Raw genomic sequence first — 26995 nt, 5'->3', positions numbered from 1 at the left:
TTCGCTTGTGCTATTCGGCATTTTTTATCGCTCCTGCTTCGTCCATCTTTAGCAATTCTACTTCCCAAATAACAAAATTCTTCTACCTCTATAATCTTTTCTTCTCCTATTTTCACATTCAGTGATCCATCTTTGTTATTTCTACTACATTTCATTACTTTCGTTTTGTTCTTGTTTATTTTCATGCGGTAGTTCTTGCGTAGGACTTCATTCATGCCGTTCATTGTTTCTTCTAAATTCTTTTTATTCTCGGCTAGAATTACTATATCAGCAAATCGTAGCATCTTTATCTTTTCATCTTGTACTGTTACTCCGAATCTAAATTGTTCTTTAACATCATTAACTGCTAGATCCATGTAAAGATTAAAAAGTAACGGAGATAGGGAACATCCTTGCCGGACTCCCTTTCTTATTATGGCTTCTTTCTTATGTTCTTCAATTGTTACTGTTGCTGTTTGGTTCCTGTACATGCTTTAAAATAATATATTTTTTAAAATATAATTCCTATATAAAAGTACCTAATAATGATTGGACAACTTATTTTTTGTTCAATGAAAATTCATTCTAATTTTTCATTTCAGCCTCGAGAGAACTATTTCAATACCGTGGTGTACAGCGTTTGCTTTTACATATATATATATATATATATATATATATATCTATTAATTATTAGTATTTGCTAACTGATGTTTGCAGGAAATTCATTATACCATGACATTTAACGTCTATAGCCTTTTCCCCTAATCATTTGTTATGTAACTGAAATAATTAAGTTATGTAGCATTTCATAAAAACAATTTTCATGCTCAAACACGGAACATTAATTTTATTAGTTGTTTGGTAGTATTCTTTTTAAACAATTAAGAATTCCTTTTTCTGAATGAAAGTTAATTTCTTTGTTTAGTCTTCCGCGTAGGGCAGTATTTTATATATAAATAAATAACAAAAGTAATTTACTAAATAAAATGCACCAATGACTGACTAAAAATACAATTTTTTTTCCAGTTCTTTAAATTTTGATTTTTAGAAGTCGCTCCTGAAAAAAAAAACTATGAGCTAATTGTATTGACCCATTAATTTGGTGCAAAATTCAAAAAGTTAAAATTTGAAGAATTACTTTTCATCTGTTACTTTTTATTTTTCTGGTTATACTGTGTGAAGGAAATTTTACATGTTTGGATTTTTGTTGATTTTGATGTTTCCCACATGACCCCTTCTAAAAAAAAAAAACAAAAAAAGGAATTTTAGGGTTGAAAATTTTTGCAAGGATATATGTATGTTTTAGATGAATCTCCAGACTAGATGAACCGATTTGGATGAAATTCGACACAATAATGATTTCTGTACATGGAATATTGATGGCATTTAACTTTGATCAAAGGAGGAAAAAGATATGCCCCTTATGTGGTCCCAAATCAAAATTTTATTCAAATTTGTCACTTAATTTAATACTTCTTAGTTAGCTAAGATAATTTTTAACGATATTCGGTTTCATTTGGATCCTCATAAAGGGGTGGGGAGAAAACACTTTTTACTTTTTTGTGGTTTTTGCAAAGTAACATTATTGTACTAATTTGATGATTCCATTATATTAGTAATCTATATCACGTTGTTATATATTTGGTTAATTTCAACCTGGGGTGAGCAATAATAAACCTAACATTTTTGCTTTTTCTTGGCATATCCGGTAAATTTATGAAAGTTTTTACTGGCTTTTTCAATTTTTTTTTTTGGGCACTTTAATGGAATTTTAAGTAAATATTTCATAGTAATGGACCTGTGTCATCACAATTTATTCACAGTCATTTTTGGTTTTTCTAACAGGGAAACAATTTAATGAATTAATTTCATTGTTTTATCCCTTCTCCTTGGGTAGTTAGTTCCCTATCCAATTTTGCTTTCTGTAACTTTGTTTCTTTGTATAAGTAAAAAGCTATGTAGTTAGGCTACATCTTTAGTGCATTTCTTTCTGAATCGGCGCTTGCTTTTCTTATTTTTATTACTTTGTACAGATTATATATATATATATATATATATATATATATATATATATATGTTGTCTTTCTTTCTATTTTAGCCCAAATTTTCTTTAAAGTTGTTAACATTTTGTTTCAGTTCTACATTATTACATATTATACACGTGATTAACCCTAACTTCTGTGATTAATTTGATGGCCAGGATGGCTTTTCTTGAATCCATTCTCTTATATAAAAAATAAGACATTAATTAATGAATAAATGTATCTACTTGCTTTCATAACATGACGTAAGTGTTGTCTGCCATTTTAAACAACTAATTAACCAATTTATTTTAATTGAACACTGGTCATGCAAAACAAATATGTTCAACGTAAATAATAGATAAATATTTAAAAAAAAAAAATATATTCATATATTTAATGTTAGTACATTTAAAAGATACCACATCATTAAATTTTGAAGTGAACCACAATATCGGAAATGGATATTATTTAAAAATGAAAATCATCAACCTTCGTTTTTTTTTTTATAATTCAAAGAATTCCTTATGTAATAAATTAATAATACACACTTTCCTTCTTTAAATTATGTATTAAACTATTACATAGTTATTTTATAGTCATTTATAACAAAGGTTATGTTTAGCCACACCAAAATCCTAGCTCTGTTTTGATAGAAAGTTAGCTTGTCTCTTGCAACAATCCTAGTGAGGTCTTGTTTCTTCATGAGAAGCCCTTGGTTTCCCTTTCCCAGTTTTCTTATGAACAAATAAAATGCAATTGGAAAAAATTCCAGTTTATTTGTTCATAAGGAGGGTAATAGAACTTTCTCAAGATTTTGTAGTTCTAGTCTACTATATTCTTTTTTCAATATTTTTATTAATTATCCAAACCTTAAAACCATATGTGGTGGGTGACCTTTGTTGCTTTATCCATTGTTACCTCTTTGTTTGTTTAAAAGAAGTATTGAGGACAAATTCTTATTATTTGAATGCAGACATCTGTTAGCTATGTTTTATCTACTTTGAATCTCTTGTGTTTAAACAGAAGGAGTTTAAAAAAATGTACTTGCTGTTTGCTAGTACATACCGTGACAAATTTAACTTGACATGACAATTTTTGGTATTGAGAGAGGATTATGGTATGCGTTCAAAAAGACCACCAGCAGCATATACAATGCCCGTGGTGCCGAACTGCATACCAAACTTACGGCTGTTAGTGTGTCTGGCATAATGGCAACACACGAGTACGATTTTGTTCGTACTACGGAGGAACTGAAACTCGGGCGAAATCTTTCACCCTGTATAACTCGCTAACGAAGCGTTTTTGGATCTAGGTTTATATGAACGTCTTTCTTATTTTTAGCCTCTAGAATGAGTTGTCAAAGTATTGCCCTATCTCCTGAATCACTCTGTATATATTCTAGCTAGACAACATGTTTAACATGTATTTTGTATTTAATTAAAGCATGATTTAATATAATGATTGATTAATTAATTCAATGTAAATTTAAAAGTAAATAAAGGTAAAAATTATCTGTAGCTTATTTATCAGGCAATTAGTGTATGTTATTACCACAACCAACGTATTACACTTCGGTTGGAATGGTTGTACAACGATAAGCCTATCAAAATGCAATTGTTGTTATTATGTTAATCGCATAGAATTCTTTTGTAGTGAACATCTTTACTCTCAGAAAAAGCAGTTTGAATTACTGTTTCTAGTCTTAGATGCTTTACATGTATCAATTTTAATAAACGATTAGGAAAATCCTATAAGTAAATTATAAATAAATAGCTTTTTTTTAATTTTTAAAAACAAACCTTTTTCCATTATTGCTAAAATGAATTGTTAAATAAAATATTTTTGTTTGAAAGAGTAATTTTTTTTTAGTTGGTTTCTGCAATAGATTTTCTCATTTAAGTGGTAACATGTTATTGTTGTGAACTGATCTTCTCTTGTAAAAAATATATGTATATTTCATATATACTTGATTATATATATATGTGTGTATGTGTATATATATATATATGTATATATATATATATACACACACACACACACACACACATACATATAATAATCAAGTATATATTATATGCCATGTTTCAAAGAGTCTGGCTTGAATAGCAAACACCGATTGAATAATAACACCGGGTAAATTCAGTAGTGTCTGTTACATGACATTAGTGTACCATGTGTGTGTATGTGTCTGTATATATCTATATATAATAGATCCAAGTTGTAACCATGTATTATACTTAACATAAAACATACAGTATTTGTGTGTGTATTAAACAAACTCATGTCGCACAACTTAAATGTTTTTATCCCCTCCACACTTTATTCTTATTTCATTTTGTCTGTGACATTCTATTTCTTTTTACTGTTATTCGTTCTCTCTTGCATATGTATTCAAACATTATTTATTTGTTATTTCGTCATTCTATTTTTTTTTTTTTTAATGTTGCTTTTGTTTTTTATATAAGGTAAACAGCACTCAGTATTCATTAATATTGTAACAAGTAACTGTGCTACTGCCATTTTTATATATTAGTTACCATACAAGTAATGTTGAAAAATATATGATGAAAGTTTATTAAAATTTTTTATATATATATATATATATATAAATAACTAGCCGCTCGGCCCGGCTTCGCCGGACCTCCCAGCCAGGCCTCGCTTAGCTCGGCGCTTTGGTTTTCCAGGTTTCCAAAGTTCTTTTTTTCAACTGGAAAATTATTTGACTTTTATCAACTGTACTTCAAGTTAAGAGCTTAATGTTTTTAGAAAAAATTTCATGCAATTTAGATACGTTATCTGATAACAGAAAATCCAGTTTTTTTTTTAATTTACCGATATGGGGGCTGCGCCTCCAACAACCCCCCCCCAAAAAAAAAAATTACTTCCATATAACAACTATGAAAACATTTTCGGTAGATAATTTGGAAAAACAAAGTGATTTTTAATTTTTTTTAACAGAGGGGAAACCCCCTCAACCCTCCATCACCATTGTTTATTATTAAGCAGTATAGTAAATATAAACCCAACCGGATTGGTCTAGTGGTGAACGCGTCTTCCCAAATCAGCTGATCAAGAAGTCAATAGTTGCAGCGTTTAAGTCCTAGTAAAATCAGTTATTTTTACAAGGATTTGAATACTAGATCGTGGATACCGGTGTTCTTTGGTAGTTGGGTTTCAATTAACCACACATCTCAGGAATGGTCAAACTGAGACGGTACAAAACTACACTTCATACACATCATCCTCATTCATCCTCTAAAGTATTATCTGAAACGTAATTACCGGAGGCTAAACAGGAAAAAGAAAGTATAGTATATTAATATACATCTATCAATCTAATACTAATTTATTTTTCAACTTAAATCGCTTCAGAATTCCTAGATAAAATGGCAGGTATTTGAAATATTTTGGACTACAGACCTTTTACCTCATCACTGTGCAGCATAGTACACATTATATTCTGTATTTAATAACCATAACCAAGATTTTCTAATAGTTTTAATGTAAATCATTTCTTTCACATCCTGTTTTCTTTCTATTGTTAATCGAATTAATGAAATTATGTTTGCAACGTAATATATCTCCTGAAATATATAGATAACAATTTTTTTTTACCCTATTTAATTTTAGTTGAAATAATTTTTTTTTTTAATGGGGCCACCATATTGTAACCAAATAACAAAAATGTTTAAAATACTTAAATTGCAGATAAGTATTTAAGTATATTTTAGAATTTTTTTAAAGATATTATTTTTTTAAAGTCAAGCATTTTCTTTTGTGATTAAAAAAAAGGAAAATTTTTGAATTAAAAATATTAGGTCATTAATAAAGTTAAAAAAAAAAAACAATTGAGGTTTCATGATGAATCAGAGGAAAAGGAAATTAAATTCTAACTATAAGAATGTTACGTCATGTATTAAGGTATACAAGGTTAATTATTATAGAAGGAAGCGTGGAAGGTAAAATATAAAGGAAAATAAAGCAAAGAACAATTTAAAAAAATTATCAATGATATGTAGGTTGAAAAAGATATGTTGAAATTAAAAAATTACGTACAAAAAGGAGTTGAGAAATACAACATACTATTTAAGTAGATTTTGACAAGATATATATATATATATATATTATATTACTTATATATACAGGATGTCTGAAAAAGAATTCCACAGTTTTAAATTGAATCTACTGTATTGCATTTAGAATTATAAGTGTGTGTGTGTTTTATTATATGAAAGTAAACAGTAAAGTTTTTTTACCTCTTAATGTAACTCAACAATATCAGAACTATTTACAGCCCTGCAGAAGTCAAACTGATAATCCATCTCATTCCACACTTTGGCAAGCATGCTTGCAGGAATTGCTTTCATGGCTACCGTTATTCTTTGACACGGTTGATCGAGTGACTAGACACTGGGAAACGTGTAGATTTCTATGAATGTCTGTCTGTATGTCTCTTATGCCTTCTTAAACCGTTCATCCGATAGCGATGAAACTTTGAGGAATGGTTGGACGCATGCCAGGGAAGGTTTCTGAATTAGTTTGGACCCGCTAGATGGCGCCGGCGTCGAGATATTTCGAAAAATTGTATTTATGGTCCGATTTGACTCATATTCAGAATAAATGTTATTTACATGGAAAGAATTATCTCTGTAAAAAAATGAACCCGGTAGATGGGGTTGATATATTTAGAAAAATAATATTTATGGACCGATTTGGTTCATATTCAGAATATGAATATTAGTTACGTGAAAAGAAATATTTTTGCAAAAAGTATACCCGCTAGGTGGGGCCGGTGTCGAGGTATTTACGAAACAAATATACAAACAGATTTTTTTATTCTATATATTTATAAGAGGTGCGACAATTAAGTAATGAGACTGATGTGAAAAAAAATGTCGCTTACCGTTTTAGTCATGTTTAGTGTTGTCTCCTTCAAAGTAGTTCCCCTCTGATTGCACACACTTATTCCAGCGCTTCTGCCATTGATGGTAACATTTTTGGAATTCATCTTCTGTAATATCCTCCAAGACCATCGTCACAACTTTTTGGACATCTTGTGTTGTTTGAAAATGGTGTCCCTTGACCGCCATTTTGACTCTTGGAAATAGAAAAATGTCGCACGGAGCGATATCTGGTGAATACGGTGGCTGTGGTAGTACTGAAATTTGTTTTGAGGTTAAAAATTGCTGTACTAACAGAGCAGTATGGGATGGCGCATTATCGTGATGCAGAATCCAATTATCAGCAATGTTAGCACGGACACGAAGAACTCGTTTACGAAGTCTTTCTAAAATTTCTTCGTAGAAATATCGGTTAACTGTCCAGGCACTCGATCTTTATGAACAATTCCCTTGGAATCGAAGAAGCACACAAGCATGGATTTTACTTTTGACTTTGACATGCGAGCTTTTTTTGGTCTGGGTTATCCCTTTGAGCACCATTGCGAACTTTGGCGTTTCGTCTCTAGATCGTATTGAAAAAAAACAACCTTCATCACCAGTGATAACACGGCTTAACAAATCTGGATTGATTTCCGTTTGCTCTTAACGGATCGGCTGCCACATTTTTCCGTGTTTTTTCGCTGTTGTGTGAGATTTTTGGCGACCATTTTTGCACAAATCTTTCTCATACCAAGATCCTCAGTTTATATTAGACGAACCGTTTCTCGATCGATGTTGAGTTCTTCTGCGATCATTTTCACGGATAATCTTCCATCAGATGGTACGATTTCACGCACCCTGGTCAAGTTGACATCTGTCCGTGAGGTTGATGGTCGTCCACTGCGGTCTTCATCTTCAACATTCGTTCTGCCTTCACTAATAATTTTATGCCACCGAAAAACTTGAGCTCTTGACATAACCTCCTCTCCAAAAGCCTTCTGAAGCTTACCGTAAGTTGTCGTCGCATTTTCACCCGATTTAACGCAAAAAGAAATGGCATACCGTCGCGCAATATTTTGCGGTTTCATTACTGTGACGAGAGACACAAACACGTGTTCACTTATTACAGCACAACTCACGACCGAGCAGTTGCATCAATGTGCCGCTTGGACTAGAAGTAGCTTATAGACCAAGGTCAGAGATGGTTTGCCTACGCAAGCTGCAGGGTTGCCACATCTTTCAAAGAAAACTCAGTCTCATTACTTTATTGTCGCACCTCGTGTGTATATATATATATATATATATATATATATATATATATATATATATATATATATATATATAAAAGGTATGTTCGTATGTGTTTCCGTAAAGACAAAAAAAACTAATGAAGCGATTTACGCGCAGGCAAAAGGGAAAATGGAAAACTGGGAAAAGGTGTAAAGAGAAAAGGGAAAAACGGGAAAGGGTAAAGAGGAAACTGGGAGAGCGGTGAGGGAGAAGTTGGAAAGGGAAAAGGGGAAGGGGAACAAGTGAAAGGTAAAATTTGTGAAGTTCAGTTTTTTAATTTTTTTTATCAAATTTTAAATTGTGTTCATTTATACTCTCTCTCTCTCTCTCTCCCACTCTTCGGCAATAGCGTATAAAAATTAATGTTTGCTTGTCACACGTATACGTTCCTGGTACCATTCATCCGATTGCGATTAAAATTTGGCAAGCTGTTGTGTGCACGCCCAGGAAGGTTTTTGAATTAGTTTGAACTCACTAAGTGGCACTGGGGTCACGATACTTCGAAAAAATTTATTTATGGTCCGATTGGATTCATATTCAGAATATTTGTTACATGGAAAGAAATACCTCTGCAAAAAAATGGACCTGCTACATAGCGTTGGGGGTTGAGATATTTAGAAAAATTGCATTTATAGTCTGATTTGGGTCATATTCAGAATTTTTTTTTTTTGTCTTCAGTCATTTGACTGGTTTGATGCAGCTCTCCAAGGTTCCCTATCTAGTGCTAGTCGTTTCATTTCAGTATACCCTGTACATCCTACATCCCTAACAATTTCTTTTACATATTCCAAACGTGGCCTGCCCACACAATTTTTCCCTTCTACCTGTCCTTCCAATATTAAAGCGACTATTCCACGATGCCTTAGTATGTGGCCTATAAGTCTGTCTCTTCTTTTAACTATATTTTTCCAAATGCTTCTTTCTTCATCTATTTGCCGCAATACCTCTTCATTTGTCACTTTATCCACCCATCTGATTTTTAACATTCTCCTATAGCACCACATTTCAAAAGCTTCTAATCTTTTCTTCTCAGATGCTCCGATTTTCCAAGTTTCACTTCCATATAAAGCGACACACCAAACATACACTTTCAAAAATCTTTTCCTGACATTTTAATTAATTTTTGATGTAAACAAATTATATTTCTTACTGAAGGCTCGTTTAGCTTGTGCTATACGGCATTTTATATCGCTCCTGCTTCGTCCATCTTTAGTAATTCTACCTCCCAAATAACAAAATTCTTCTACCTCCATAATCTTTTATCGTCCTATTTTCACATTCAGTGGTCCATCTTTGTTATTTCTACTACATTTCATTACTTTTGTTTTGTTCTTCTTTATTTTCATGCGATAGTTCTTGCGTAGGACTTCATCCATGCCATTCATTGTTTCTTCTAAATCCTTTTTACTCTCAGCTAGAATTACTATATCATCAGCAAATCGTAGCATCTTTATCTTTTCATCTTGTACTGTTACTCCGAATCTAAATTGTTCTTTAACATCATTAACTGCTAGTTGCATGTAAAGATTAAACTAAAGATTAAAAGTAACGGAGACAGGGAACATCCTTGTCGGACTCCCTTTCTTATTACGGCTTCTTTCTTATGTTCAATTGTTACTGTTGCTGTTTGGTTCCTGTACATGTTAGCAATTGTTCTTCTATCTTTGTATTTGAACCCTAATTTTTTTAAAATGCTGAATATTTTATTCCAGTCTATGTTATCGAATGCCTTTTCTAGGTCTATAAACGCCAAGTATGTCGGTTTGTTTTGATCTTCCTTCTACTATTAATCTGACACCTAAAATTGCTTCCCTTGTCCCTATATTTTTCCTGAAACCAAATTGGTCTTCTCCTAATACTTCCTCCACTCTCCTCTCAATTCTTCTGTATAAAATTCTAGTTAAGATTTTTGATGCATGACTAGTTAAACTAATTGTTCTATATTCTTCACATTTATCTGCCCCTGCTTTCTTTGGTATCATAACTAAACACTTTTTTTGAAGTCTGACGGTACTTCCCCTTTTTCATAAATATTACACACCAGCTTGTATAATCTATCAATCGCTTCCTCACCTGCACTGCGCAGTAATTCTACATGTATTCCGTCTATTCCAGGAGCCTTTCTGCAATTTAAATCTTTTAATGCTCTCTTAAATTCAGATCTCAGTATTGTTTCTCCCATTTCATCTTCCTCAACTTCCTCTTCTTCCTCTATAACACCATTTTCTAACTCATTTCCTCCGTATAACTCTTCAATATATTCCACCCATCTATCGACTTTACCTTTCGTATTACATATTGGTGTACCATCTTTGTTTAACACATTATTAGATTTTAATTTATGTACCCCAAAATTTTCCTTAACTTTCCTGTATGCTCCGTCTATTTTACCAATGTTAATTTCTCTTTCCACTTCTGAACACTTTTCTTTAATCCACTCTTCTTTTGCCAGTTTGCACTTCCTGTTTATAGCATTTCTTAATTGCTGATAGTTCCTTTTACTTTCTTCATCACTAGCATTCTTATATTTTCTACGCTCATCCATCAGCTGCAATATATTGTCTGAAACCCAAGGTTTTCTACCATTTCTCTTTATTCCTCCTAAGTTTGCTTCTGCTGATTTAAGAATTTCCTTTTTAACGTTCTCCCATTCTTCTTCTACATTTTCTACCTTATCTTTTTTACTCAGACCTCTTGCGATGTCGTCCTCAAAAATCTTCTTTACCTCCTCTTCCTCAAGCTTCTCTAAATTCCACCGATTCATCTGACACCTTTTCTTCAGGTTTTTAAACCCCAATCTACGTTTCATTATCACCAAATTATGGTCGCTATCAATGTCTACTCCAGGGTAAGTTTTGCAGTCGACGAGTTGATTTCTAAATCTTTGCTTAACCATGATATAATCTATCTGATACCTTGCAGTATCGCCTGGCTTTTTCCAAGTGTATATTCGTCTATTAAGATTTTTAAATTGGGTGTTGGCAATTACTAAATTATACTTCATGCAAAACTCTATAAGTCGGTCCCCTCTTTCAAATTCAGAATATATATTAGTTACGTGAAAAAAAATATTTTTGCGAAAAATGGAAATCGGGAGAAAGGGAAAAAGGGAAGATGAAAAGAAGGGAAAAAGGGAAAAGTTAAATTTTGTTTAAAGTTGTGTAATGTTTTATCAAACTTTCATCTCTCTTCATTTATATATATATAAATGAAGAGAATATATATATATATATATATATATATATAAATCTGGCAATGTCGTAGACAATGCTGGGTCAGATAGATATAAAATAAAATTAGGGAAATGAAACTAAAATATTTTATTTAAATTTATTTACAAATAAAATATTGTGAAGAGTAAGTTACAGTTACAGTTATTAAGAGCAGGTTAAGTATTATATACATAATCTAATTAAATGGATCTTATTAAATAATACAAGTACATTTCTATAAGTGAAAGACATAACAACATAAAGAAGTTAATAAAAACCAAGTTGAATGTCATACGCTTGACAAAATTACATTAATAATGAACATAATTAACTAAAATTTGACAATGATAAATGGATAAAAAAAATTATAAATTTAATTTTTTACAATATTAAATTAAAATAAACAACCAAGTCATTAATTCTAATCTGTTTAAACAGATGTACTCTAGCAATAATTACTTTTATCAAAGTAATGAAAAATACACATGTTGTCTTTCAGTATTGTAAACTTTGTTTTCTTTTTAACTTGTCTGTAATGAATTAATGATTGTTATGAAATGTCTTATAATGTACAGAAGAATTGAAAATCAGTAACTTTTAATAAAGTAATAATATATATTTATACTACAGAGTGATTTTTTAGTCCTGTTACCCAATTTTAAATGTAATTTAAGAAAGGGAAATTTAGGTGGAATAAAAAAAATGTATTTGTTACTTACAAAAGAGATTTAATAAAAAGCTATTACATAATTGTTAAAGAATATGCTCAAAATGCCCTTTCTTTCTTTTTCCTGTTTAGCCTCCGGTAACTGCCGTTTAGATAATTCTTCAGAGGATGATATGTATGAGTGTAAATGAAGTGTAGTCTTGCATATTCTCAGTTCGATCATTTTTGAGATGTGTGGTTAATTGAAACCCAACCACCAAAGAACACCGGTATCCACGATCTAGTATTCAAATCCGTGTAAAAATAACTGACTTTAGGACTTCAACGCTGGAACTCACGACTTCCAAATCAGCTGATTTGGGAAGACGCGTTAACCACTAGACCAACCCGGTGGGCTTATGCTCAAAATGTCCACCGTTGCGGTTATATACGCACTGAATCTTTTCAGCATATTAGCAGAAACCTTTTTAAGAGTTGCATTGTAATATTGACTTTAAGTTCAATAGTGTGAGGATTGTTTTTGAAGGCCTCGGACTTCAAAAGATACCGTTAGATTGGCAACACAAAATCTAGTAAAACGCGTTGAAAAGTGCAGTAAACACAACGGTGGCGTTTTTGAAAGTTATTAAACCGCATGAAATACTACTTGTAAGCAGCATTTTATCTTAATAATAAAAAAAAAAAAAAACTTTAAGTATTCTTTCTTCTCCAGTTATTTTCTACTGTACATAACGAAAATGTTTTTTCAATCTGTTAAAAATTAATCTGTTTTGTTGTTAATAAGAGTCGACATGTTTAAAATTTTAGCTGTTTTTTGTTCACATTATTTACATCAATCTTCTTATAATAAAATTCTCTACAATTTATGTTTAAAAAATGTATGATTTATTACCAATTTAACGTCAAACGTAAAAAAAATGTGTTTTTTGACCCTATTTTTGGCGTTTTATACTGGATATCTTAGAAACTAAGAGAAATACAGTTCTAGGACCTATTTTTTTCCATTTCCCAGCTCAAACACCATAAGAAACAATTAAATTTACCCCTTAATTGATCTTCCCAGAATTTCAGAAAGCCTTAATTTACCCGGAGGAACTGAAACTCAGGCGAAATCTTTCACTCTGTATAACTCGTTAACGAAGCGTTTTCGGACCTATGTTTATATGAACTTATTTCTTATTTTTAGCCTCTAGAATGAGTTGTCAAAGTATTGTCCTATTCTCCGGAATCACTCTGTATATCTAAAAACCATCTCAGTTATGCAAAGAAGCATGGGTAAAAATTTGGTTGTGATTGATCGAGCATTTTTTTTCTTTATCCTGAACAAACATAAAACCCTCTTCCTCTTTATATAATACTTTTTTTTTGTCTTCAGTCATTTGACTGGTTTGATGCAGCTCTCCAAGATTCCATATCTAGTGCTAATCGTTTCATTTCAGTATACCCTCTACATCCTACATCCCTAACAATTTGTTTTACATATTCCAAACGTGGCCTGCCTACACAATTTTTCCCTTCTACCTGTCCTTCCAATATTAAAGCGACTATTCCAGGATGCCTTAGTATGTGGCCTATAAGTCTGTTTCTTCTTTTAACTATATTTTTCCAAGTGCTTCTTTCTTCAACTATTTGCCGCAACACCTCTTCATTTGCCACTTTATCTACCAATCTGATTTTTATCATTTTCCTATTGCACCGCATTTCAAAAGCTTCTAATCTTTTCTTCTTAGGTACTCCGATCGTCCAAGTTTCACTTCCATATAAAGCGACACTCCAAACGTATACTTTCAAACATCTTTTCCTGACATTTAAATTAATTTTTGATGTAAACAAATTATATTTCTTACTGAAGGCTCGTTTAGCTTGTGCTATTCGGCATTTTATATCGCTCCTGCTTCGTCAATCTTTAGTAATTCTACTTCCCAAATAACAAAATTCTTCTACCTCCATAATCTTTTCTCCTCCTATTTTCACATTCAGCGGTCCATCTTTGTTATTTCTACTACATTTCATTGCTTTTGTTTTGTTCTTCTTTATTTTCATGCTTTAGTTCTTGCGTAGGACTTCATCCATGCCATTCATTGTTTCTTCTAAATCCTTTTTACTCTCAGCTAGAATTACTATATCATCAGCAAATCTTAGCATTTTTATCTTATCACCCTGTACTGTTACTCCGAATCTAAATTGTTCTTTAACATCAAGAACTGCTAGTTCCATGTAAAGATTAAAAAGTAACGGGGATAGGGAACATCCTTGTCGGACTCCCTTTCTTATTACGGCTTCCTTCATATGTTCTTCAATTGTTACTGTTGCTGTTTGGTTCCTGTACATGTTAGCAATTGTTCTTCTATCTCTGTATTTGAACCGTAATTTTTTTAAAATGCTGAAGATTTTATTCCAGTCTACGTTATCGAATGCCTTTTCTAGATTTATAAAAGCCAAGTATGTCGGTTTGTTTTTCTTTAATCTTCCTTCTACTATTAATCTGAGGCCTAAAATTGCTTCCCTTGTCCCTATACTTTTCCTGAAACCAAATTGGTCTTCTCCTAACACTTCTTCCACTCTCCTCTCAATTCTTCTGTATAGAATTCTAGTTAAGAGTTTTGATGCATGACTAGTTAAACTAATTGTTTTGTATTCTTCACATTTATCTGCCACTGCTTTCTTTGGTATCATGACTATAACACTTTTTTTGAAGTCTGACAGAACTTCCCCTTTTTCATAAATATTACACACCAGTTTGTATAATCTATCAATCGCTTCCTCACCTGCACTGCGCAGTAATTCTACAGGTAGAATTACAGGTATATAATACTATAGATTAATATTTAAAAATTCTATGTTATATTTGAAATAATCTATAAAAACCTAAGCCAGGAAAATTGTGCAAATATTTACTAGCATTTTTTTAAAAAAAAAAGATTATTATTAGCTCTAGAATCGATAAAGTACATATCTTAAGAAAACACTGTGTATTGTTTACATAATGGAATAATATTAAAACAAACTTAACTTTAATTTTATTAATTTGACACTTTTATTTTAATAATTTAAGTATATACATTAAATACTAACTATATTATCAAATAAAGTCTTTGTATTGTACTTAAAAAAATTTGTAATCGTTTTATAATAGTTATAATACGGCTGAAATATAAGCATTCATAAGACATATTTATCTAGTACTATATTGGTTATCTAGTTCTAGGTCTAGTTTTAAGAATGTGTCTACACTTATGCCAATTTTTCCCTTGTTTTTTTTTTTTTATTAGATTCATTACTTTGTATCAATTTAAATTAATTTTTTATATAATAATAATAATAATAATGTAGTTGTATAAAATTTTTTAAATATATTTCGCCTTTATGCAGGTCCTTTACATTGATTTTAATGATCAGTATTTCCTTAAATTATAATTATTATTACAATATTTAAATATTTTAATTGGTAATTGATGTCACATTTTTATTAATATTTGGATTATATGTATAGTTATTTGTTTATGGGAAATAGAATTTAATTTGTTAATTTTTTTATTTATTTTAGGTATGGCAACAGATGATGATGGTGTGAAAACTGAATGGTTATTAGAAGTTTTACGCGATACACAATTAGAACAGTTCTATACTAGAATAAGAGATGACTTACAGGTATGATGTGCTTTTTTTTTTTTTGTTAACGTTACTTAGATTTTTTATTTTAATTTTTTTATAGAAAAAGCGTTTTTATTTATTTATATTTCTTTTTGTCTTCAGTCATTTGACTGGTTTGATGCAGCTCTCCAAGATTCCCTATCTAGTGATAATAGTTTCATTTCGGTATACCCCCTACATCCTACATCTCTAACAATTTGTTATACATATTTCAAACGTTGCCTGTCTACACAATTTTTTCCTTCTACCTGTCCCTCCAATATTAAAGCGACTATTCCAGGATGCTTTAATATGTGGCCTATAAGTTTATTCCTTCTTTTAACTATATTTTTCCAAATGCTTCTTTTTTCTTCATCTATTTGCCGCAACACCTCTTCGTTTATCACTTTATCTACCCATCTGATTTTTAACATTTTCCTATTGCACCGCATTTCAAAAGCTTCTAATCTTTTCTTCTTAGGTACTCTGATCGTCCAAATTTCACTTCCATATAAAGCGACACTCCAAACGTATACTTTCAAAAATCTTTTTCTGACGTTTAAATTAATTTTTGATGTAAACAAATTATATTTCTTACTGAAGACTCGTTTAGCTTGTGCGATTCGACATTTTATATCGCTCCTCCTTCGTTCATCTTTAGTAATTCTACTTCCGAAATAACAAAATTCTTCTACCTCCATAATCTTTTCTCCTCCTATTTTCACATTCATTGGTCCATCTTTGTTATTTCTATTACATTTCATTACTTTCATTTTGTCCTTGTTTATTTTCATGCGGTGGTTCTTGCGTAGGACTTCATCCATGCCGTTCATTGTTTCTTCTAAATCCTTTTTACTCTCGGCTAGAATTACCATATAATCAGCAAATCGTAGCATCTTTATCTTTTCACCTTGTACTGTTACTCCGAATCTAAATTGTTCTTTAACATCATTAACTGCTAGTTCTATGTAAAGATTAAAAAGTAACGGAGATAGGGAACATCCTTGTCGGACACCCTTTCTTATTACGGCTTCTTTTCTTTATACCAATTTAAAATACATTGAAAGTTAGAGATTATATTTTTAAATTTTTCTTTAAATTTCAATATTATCCCAAATTAAAACTAAATTATTTTGACTTCAAAAAGTCAAAATTTAAAGAATAATTAAAAAGTATTAAATTTTAATTGATGAATTAATTTGCCACAGGAGCTTACAAAGCAGCTTATGCATAGGTGTATAAATGTGGAAATATTTAGTACAAGAAAAATGATATGATTATCCGGGATTCGAACCCAGCACCTCCAGATTATGATATTCTACCATGGGATAACCAGTTTTTCTAATATTTTTTTAAAGTCTATTTTGTTAAATTTTATTCTTTTTTGGTTATAATATTATTAACTCTACGGAAAATATCACTTTTATAAAAAAAAGAAGCTGTTTGAAAGAGACATTAATGAAAACTACATCTTGATACAAATGAGAAAAGTGCCAAGAAACAAAATAGAAAGAATACTTCTTAGCATAAAAAAATTCTTTCTGGAATTAAAGAAATATATATTATATGATTTTTTATGTGTTTTTTTTTGTGATTTACATATGAAAATACTTTGAATATGAAATGGATTTCAGGGTATGTACTCTATAAAAATTGAGTACTTTGTATTGACCGTTAAAAAAATTTCCTTCAAATAATTTGTTATTTCCAGTTAATAACTTTTGACTTTTTTTAACTTTTTTAAAAAAAAATAAGTCCTGCAACTGTGTTGTCAGCTTTTTTGTTTTATACAGGGTTATCATAAAAGAATGGTGCGGTTTTGAACATGGTTTAAATTAAAACAGAATTACTTAACAGTTTATGTTTTTTATTTTTCAAATTTGTTCTCAAACATTTTTTTACATAATTAATAAATTTCAATATGTGCGCCCTTAGTCGCTCGACAAATGTCCAAACGATACTCAACTTCTCTCCAAACATTAGTTAACATTTCTTCGTTAATGGTTGTCATCGCTTCATTAATCCTGCTTTTTAAGCGGTTTAGGTCGCGAATTTTTTGTGTATAAACAACGCTTTTGATGTACCCCCACAAGAAAAAATCGCAAGGTGTCAGGTCTGGACTCCTTGGAGACCAAACTACGGGTCCTTGCCGGCCTATCCACCGATCTCCAAATTTTTCGTTCAAAGCGTCCGTGACCGATGCATTGAAGTGCGGGGGAGCACCATCTTGTTGGAAATGAAGTCGATGAATGTTTTCGAGTTCATCCAGCTGAGGAAAGCGATAATCGGTTAACATGTCAAGATACACGACTCCATTAATTGTTTTTTCAGCAAAGAAGAAAGGCCCTATTACACGATTTTTCATCGCACCACACCAAATATTAACTTTAGGCGAATCGCGTTGTTTCTCAATAATTGCGTGTTGGTTTTCAGAGCCCTATATTCGTGAATTGTGTCTGTTAACGCATCCAATCGCATGGAATGTAGCTTCGTCTGTAAAAAATATATCGTCCAAAAATGATTCGTTTTCACTTATTCTGTCCGACATTTCAATAGCGAAGTTGTAATGTTTTACACTATCATCGGGTTTCAATTCCTGGTGGTTTTTTACGTAAAACTTTGTGAACTGTTGATTTTGGAATACCTAATTCGACGCTTCGACGGGGGATGGACTTCCCAGGACTTCTAATTGCCGATCGTCTAATTAGTTCAACCGTTTCGTCCGGTACACTTGGTCTGCCGGTTGATTTCTGTTTTTTAACCGATCCGGTTTCTTCGAATCGTTTGAACCGACGTGTTATATTATATTTATGTGGCGGATCTCTTCCGAATTCACGTCGAAACGCACGTTGAACTAAAATTACGGATTTTAATTCGGTCATCAACAAAACACATTTTGCTTTGTCTTTATCTGTAAACATAGTAACTCACTAAACTCACCGCAACAACAATATAAGAACTGACCTTGTGGTTACAAATACTGATAAACAAACTTTTGGGTTGGAGGCTTTCAGGGATACCGATATAGCATCTAGAAATTTCCCTACAATCGTCCTATTAATTACTGAAACCGCACCATTCTTTTATGATAACTCTGTATTTTATTAAAATCCGTATAGAATGAGCAATTTAGAATAAAGATCACGTAATGCACTGTTTATTAAATCCACTATTTGTTAATCCTTTCAAAGAATTAAGTGAAAAAAAAATTGACATTATTATTATTATTATTTATAAATTATGTCAGCAATAATTCTGATTTCTTATGATTAGCTGAGTTATTCAAAATATCATAAATTTTTTTTTGTAGACGTAACATATATAATTTATAAAATAGTGATTCCAGATTCTTATATCAGTTTTAACATTAACTATTTAATATCAGTATTGAACTATTAGCCGGCCAGCGATCGCGTTGTTTTCCCGACCTTCTAGACAGGAAGTTTTGCCCCCTGGACTCCGACGCATTCATTATCCTCATGGTTGTCAGAAGATAAATATTTTACAAATGTTCATTAAAGAAAAAGAGAAAATCATTATACAGAGTGATTACAAATTATCGATCGGATTTTAAAAATATCTGTATTTAAAAAATCTGATGTGGACACCACATGACTTCCTTGTACGCCTATTAAATTACATATACATATTTTTTTTTTTAAATGAATTTTACATAAAATTTTTTTTCGTTAATAACTTTGATATTTTTTCATATTTTTTTTTTTTATTGTTATTATTGAATTATTATTTATTGTAAAATTTTTTACAATCAGAGGAATAAATCAGTATATTTCAATAAAAAAAAAAAAATAAGTAATAAAAGGAGGTAAAGTCTGATTTGAACCGATGTGCCTTCCCTTGTAAGATGGAAATATCTGATTAATTAAAATTCTATTTGGCTATAACTCTGGAACAAATGAAAATAAATAACAGTTATGATATATCGTTGAAAAGCTCTCAATGAGGGCTTATTACTGCAGTTAAGAAAAAGTTCAAAATCCAAATTTTTTGGTTCTTGGACTTCTTCGGATACTTTTGGTTGTCGATCGCAATTAAAAGGGAAGGTGCACAACTAGATGTTACAACAGTCCTAAATCTAGAATTTCAAAATCCTACGGCTTTTGAGCTATGCGAGTTACATATATATTATTCATCGTACAATTTTTTCTACAATGATAGGTTAATTATTATTAATAAATCGATATATTTAAATTAAAAAAAAAGGAAATGAAGTCCGATTCGAATCGATGTGCTCTTCTTTGAGATCTACCTATGTAATTTATTAAAATTTTATTTGGCTGTAACTCTGGAACCAATCGAACTAAGTAAGACTTAGGATATATTGTTGAAAGTTGAAAAGCTCTCAATGAGGGCTTATTACTGCAATTAAGAAAAAGTCCAAAATATAAATGTTTTTGGGGTTTTTTTTTGACACTTTTGGTTCAGTCGATTGCAATCAAAAGGATACGTGCACAACTAGATGTTACAACAGTACTAAATCCAAAATTTCAACGTCCTACGGCTAATCGTTTTTGAATTATGCGAGATATATACGTACAGACGTCACGCCGAAATTAGTCAAAATGGATTCCCGGATGGTCAAAATGGATATTTCAGTTGAAATCTGAAAACTTACGTTTTTCGCGATCACAATACTTCCTTTATTTCGTACAAGGAAGTAAAAAGTAAACAGTACACATAAAATTATGTATGATAGATGAAAATAAACACGAACTGTTCAGATTTCAGTCGTACTTTCATAAATGATCGATACGGCCTCCATTGGTCACACGACATACATCTATGCGGTAGTCCAGTTCAGCCCGCACACGCGTTAATATACAGAATGTCCTTTAAAGGTGAGGCTAAAAGTCTAGGAAGAAATCTGACTCATATGATAACTAAATCAAATATTCTGATTAAAATTGCTAAAATTATTTTTAATCGGAAATCATGATAATAAAAAAAACAAGATTGTTACCAAATCGGTTTTAGACCTACTTTTGCAATAACTGTTGTTTTGTCGTCGGATTTTTACAAGGTACCGTTTTTTTTTGAATCTTCATAATTTTTATAATACAACACATTGATAAATCCAGTGAAATCCGCTTGGCGTCACCATGTTCGTACAGATCATCTGATTACAACGCAGTTTTTCGATTGCAAATGTTATTATTGATTGCTTAGCTACGCGGTTGTTTGTGAAGTGTGTTTTTTTTTCGTTTGACGGATTTTAGAATGAGCGACTTGAACGAGCAAAGAGTCGCTGTGAAATTTTGTGTTAAACATGGTGACGCCAAGTGGATTTTACTGGAACCAACTGGACCCGCGCAATTCAAACAGTCTACGTATTTTTTGAACAGACCTGGTGTATATAAATACGAAAGACCAGGTTTGTCTGTTTGCAAGCATGTTTGGCGTTTATAGACCTATAAAAGGCATTCGATAACGTAGACTGGAATAAAATGTTCAGCATTTAAAAAAAATTAGGGTTCAAATACAGAGATAGACGAACAATTGCTAACATGTACAGGAACCAAACAGCAACAGTAACAATTGAAGAACATAACAAAGAAGCCGTAATAAGAAAGGGAGTCCAACAAGGATGTTCCCTATCTCCGTTACTTTTTAATCTTTACATGGAACTAGCAGTTAATGATGTTAAAGAACAATTTAGATTCGGAGTAACAGTACAAGGTGAAAAGATAAAGATGCTACGATTTGCTGATGATATAGTAATTCTAGCCGAGAGTAAAAAGGATTTAGAAGAAACAATGAACGGCATAGATGAAATCCTACGCAAGAACTATCGCATGAAAATAAACAAGAACAAAACAAAAGTAATGAAATGTAGTAGAAATAACAAAGATGTACCACTGAATGTGAAAATAGGAGGAGAAAAGATTATGGAGGTAGAAGAAATTTTGTTATTTGGGAGGTAGAATTACTAAAGATGGACGAAGCAGGAGCTATATAAAATGCCGAATAGCACAAGCTAAACGAGCCTTCAGCAAGAAATATAATTTGTTTACATCAAAAATTAATTTAAATATCAGGAAAAGTTTTTTGAAAGTGTATGTTTGGTGTGTCGCTTTATATGGAAGTGAAACTTGTACAATCGGAGTATCTGAGAAGAAAAGATTAGAAGCTTTTGAAATGTGGTGCTATAGGAGAATGTTAAAAATCAGATGGGTGGATAAAGTGACAAATGAAGAGGTGTTGCGGCAAATAGATGAAGAAAGAAGTATTTGGAAAAATATAGTTAAAAGAAGAAACAGACTTATAGGCCACATACTAAGGCATCCTGGAATAGTCGCTTTAATATTGGAAGGACAGGTAGAAGGAAAAAATTGTGTAAGCAGGCCACTTTTGAAATATGTAAAACAAATTGTTAGGGATGTAGGATGTAGAGGGTATACTGAAATGAAACGACTAGCACTAGATAGGGAATCTTGGAGAGCTGCATCAAACCAGTCAAATGACTGAAGACAAAAAAAAAATTATATTTCTGTCACCGTGGCATGTTACTCCAGGTTAATGTACAGGAAGGACTACCCCATGTGTACTACGTGATTAAAGGATTTTGAAAACGTTTAAGGGAAAATTGTTTTCTTTAATTTTATTTGCGATTCATTACTGTAAGTCAAAGTTAAAAGAAAATAACTTTAAAACAGTGATATTATTTTTTCGTCCTGCATATTACTGCACAGCGATGAGGCAGAAGAAATAAAGAATGTCTTTAAATCAGTTTTGTATGGAGAATGTCGAATTTTTATTTGGATCATTTAAAAGATTAATTAATTTGTGTGGATAAGCGTACATCAGAATTATTTCTAGTAAGTAAATAGAGAATTGTCAAGATGTGTCGCATTTGATGAATAGAAAGGGTTTGTTTGAATGGTCATTAAGAAGTAAATATGTATCGGTTAAATTAGAACTCGTTTTAATGCATATTAAAAATACTTTTATTGTTGTCATTTTATTAACTGATTTTGATGCGTACTTTAAAATCAATTGTGTAATAAAATTGTTATGAATATTAATAATTTTGTAATTATTTGGACGCGATCCAAAGTTGTAATCTTAAAATAAAATTATGATATATTTTTAAAAATATACTTATTGTAAAAGATTTTTTAAATTAATCGCGTTTCACATTTTGTTTACGATTTAAATGTACTTTGGATTATTTTCATTTTGTAATAGTTCTTATATTTAAATTATTACAGATAAACTATTTTCCTTGTATTTTAAGATAAGTTATCTGTTAAATTAATAAATTACATTTTACTAGGAAATGCATACGTATGATTATTTAATTAATTTAATGTTTGTTTACGTATCTATTGCATATATTTAATATTTTAAGGAAAATATTAGTTTTCCTATCTAGCCCTGCGGATCCCAAACGTTCCCGAGTCGCCGTGCCCTTTTTCAATCAAATCTTTACCCTTTTATTTTTTTCCTGTTTAGCCTCCGGTAATTACGGTTCATATAATACTTCAGAGGATGATATGTATGAGTGTAAATAAAGTATAGTCTTGTACAGTCTCATTTCGGCCCAAGCCTGAGATGTGTGATTAATTGAAACCCAACCACCAAAGAACACCGGTATCCACGATGGAACCCTACCCAAGTAAAATTATGATTACTCATAAAGTAAGAGATGAAAAATAAATAAAACACGTGTATCTGCATTATTTTTTTATTTTATTAACTTTAAATTAACAATTATAAATGTTTTGGTTCAGTTAATTATGAAGCTTTTTCGCTTCGAACAGTATTTCGCGGCGTAAAGTTTCGGAATCACTGATCTAGAACAGAGCTATAGCTGTAGAAGGGAAAGTATTGCAATGTCCAATTTAGGGGTATATGCGGTTTTCACCAGATCTTGACGCTTTTACACCTAAGGAACCCTAAAAAAAAAAAAATATGTGTGTGTTCTATGTTGGCCTCTAATTTACCGTATATCTCCAGAACTACTGAACCGATTTTGACCAAACTTTGTCAGATTACTTCTATATATGCCATTAAATTTTCAACTTAAAATGTCAAGGTAGTGAGGCTGTAGAGCAAGGTCACCCTCAGCATTTCGAGATTTCGCCTAATTAAGGTCTTATATCTCCAAAACTACTGGACCGATTTTGAGCAAACTTGGGTCAGATTGCCCATATATATATGGGGCATTGACGCCATTACGTTTTCAACTTAAAAGGTCAACGGGCTGAGGCTGTAGACAAGGTCACCCTCAGTATTTCGAGATTTCGCCTAATTAAGGTCTTATATATCGAAAACTAATGGACCGATTTTGAGCAAACTTGGGTTTGATTGCCCATATATATATATATATATATATATATATATATATGGGGCATTGACGCCATTACGTTTTCAACTTAAAAGGTCAACGGGCTGTGGCTGTAGACAAGGTCACCATCAGTATTTCGAGATTTCTCCTAATTAAGGTCTTATATATCCAAAACTACTGAACCGATTTTGAACAAACTTGGGTCAGATTGCCCATATATATATGGGGCGTTGATGGCATTAAGTTTTCAACTTAAAAGGTCAACGCGGTGAGGGTGTAGAGCAAGGTCATCCTCAGTATTTCAAGATTTCGCCTAATTAAGGTCTTATATATCGAAAACTAATGGACCGATTTTGAGCAAACTTGGGTTTGATTGCCCATATATATATATATATATATATATATATATATATATATATATATATATATATATATGGGGCATTGACGCCATTACGTTTTCAACTTAAAAGGTCAACGGGCTGTGGCTGTAGACAAGGTCACCATCAGTATTTCGAGATTTCTCCTAATTAAGGTCTTATATATCCAAAACTACTGAACCGATTTTGAACAAACTTGGGTCAGATTGCCCATATATATATGGGGCGTTGATGGCATTAAGTTTTCAACTTAAAAGGTCAACGCGGTGAGGGTGTAGAGCAAGGTCATCCTCAGTATTTCAAGATTTCGCCTAATTAAGGTCTTATATATCGAAAACTAATGGACCGATTTTGAGCAAACTTGGGTTTGATTGCCCATATATATATATATATATATATATATATATATGGGGCATTGACGCCATTACGTTTTCAACTTAAAAGGTCAACGGGCTGTGGCTGTAGACAAGGTCACCCTCAGTATTTCGAGATTTCTCCTAATTAAGGTCTTATATATCGAAAACTACTGGACCGATTTTGAACAAACTTGGGTCAGATTGCCCATATATATATGGGGCGTTGATGGCATTAAGTTTTCAACTTAAAAGGTCAACGCGGTGAGGGTGTAGAGCAAGGTCATCCTCAGTATTTCAAGATTTCTCCTAATTAAGGTCTTATATATCCAAAACTACTGAACCGATTTTGAACAAACTTGGGTCAGATTGCCCATATATATATGGGGCGTTGATGGCATTAAGTTTTCAACTTAAAAGGTCAACGCGGTGAGGGTGTAGAGCAAGGTCATCCTCAGTATTTCAAGATTTCGCCTAATTAAGGTCTTATATATCGAAAACTACTGGACCGATTTTGAGCAAACTTGGGTTAGATTGCCCATATATATATATATATATATATATATATATATATATATATATATATATATATATATATGGGGCATTGACGCCATTACGTTTTCAACTTAAAAGGTCAACGGGCTGAGGCTGTAGACAAGGTCACCCTCAGTATTTCGAGATTTCTCCTAATTAAGGTCTTATATATCGAAAACTACTGGACCGATTTTGAACAAACTTGGGTCAGATTGCCTATATATATGTGGGGCATTGATGCCATTATGTTTTCAACTTAAAAGATCAACGGGGTGAGGGTGTAGAGCAAGGTCACCCCTCAGTATTTCGAGATTTCGCCTAATTAAGGTCTTACTTTTCTTAGGCACATTTGTTAACAATTAAAAAATAATATTTGCAAGAAGTTTTTTTCAAAGTAACACTCCCACCCCAAAAAATGGTTAAACTAGTTGCTAAGTGGGTATACGTTAATAGTACCCCCTGTTACCACAAGGAGCGCTTGTGTAACACTGGCGTACATATGTACAAAAATTATTATATTGAAATAAAATTATCAATATTTTAAATTGTGTGAGTAATCTGTGCACCTACAACTGTGTTATCATGGTTTTTTTTTGTAATTAATATAAATTTATTTAACGCTAAACTAACCTTTAAGGTATTGTGGTAGAATTTGACTTTCTAGTTAATTTTCTTTTACTTTCTTTTTCCTGTTTAGCCTCCGGTAATTACCTTTCAGATAATACTTCAGAGGATGATATGTATGAGTGTAAATGAAGTGTAGTCTTGTACAGTCTCAGTTCGACCATTTCTAAGACGTGTGGTTAATTGAAACCCAACCACCAAAGAACACCGGTATCCACGATCTAGTATTCAAATCCGTGTAATAAATAACTGACTTTACTAGGACGTAAACGTTGGAACTCTCGACTTCCAAATCAGCTGATTTGGGAAGCGCGTTTACCATTAGACCAATCCGATAAGTTTCTAGTTAATTAATGTAAATTAGTTATGCATTACGGTACAAATAGTTAATTAGGTTTATATCATAGTTAAAATAAATAGAAAAAGCAATACTATTGTATATTTAAATTATTTATTTTTAAAAAATTAGTTTCTAATTGGAGTTAAATCCAATTAGTAATTTCATATAAACGTTTAAATTGACTTAAGGTAGTCTGGTTCTTGCATATTTGCACTATCATTATTTAACATTACATACAGTTTGACACCGTAATATCTACTATCAGTAAAGGAAAAGAATTGATTGCCAAAGAACGATTTCCCCTCTTTCTAAAAGATTCCATTCGCCTTACTAAAGCATTGAATTCTTGATAAATAAAAATACGTGACAAATGTGTGTTAAGCTAAACGTTTAATCAGTAATATCATATTACATTTTTGTTTGACCTCTTAATTACTGATTTTTTTCTTTGTCCTTATACTAAAAAGATTATAAATCCGTGAATTTTGTGAAATAAATTTTAGATTATTATAAATAGCGTGAATCCTGATATTATAGTTTATAAGGATAGCTCTAAAAACGTCAATTTTGTTGGCTGTTTTTTTGTGGTTGGTTTTAAAACATACATGTTTGGCCTTCATATCATCTCACATTATTTTCGTTGCGGAGCTGTTTTCTATAAATAAGGCTTTATCTATAATTAGCCCGATATTTTGACATGTACTTGTCTGTTCAGATTCCATGAATGCTTTACAGGCAATTAGTGACGTGTACTCCAGACAACCGGTCGTTTGT

At 31.7% G+C, this 26995-nt stretch overlaps 1 protein-coding gene across 2 annotated transcripts in view; it reads left to right on the top strand.

The window, feature by feature from the left end:
• Window positions 1-26995, top strand: part of Ack (activated Cdc42 kinase) — a 139144-nt gene that overhangs the window by 36997 nt on the left and 75152 nt on the right. For both annotated transcript variants that reach the window (XM_075381075.1, XM_075381074.1), the window contains exon 2: window positions 15600-15703. In XM_075381075.1, coding sequence (XP_075237190.1) covers window positions 15602-15703 — 102 coding nt within the window. In that variant the 5' untranslated portion in view covers window positions 15600-15601. The remainder of the gene's footprint in view (window positions 1-15599; window positions 15704-26995) is intronic.

This window comes from Lycorma delicatula, chromosome 13, assembly GCF_047948215.1.
Source record: "Lycorma delicatula isolate Av1 chromosome 13, ASM4794821v1, whole genome shotgun sequence".
Taxonomy (NCBI): Eukaryota; Metazoa; Arthropoda; class Insecta; order Hemiptera; family Fulgoridae; genus Lycorma; species Lycorma delicatula.
This window is presented reverse-complemented; position numbering and strand designations above follow the sequence as displayed.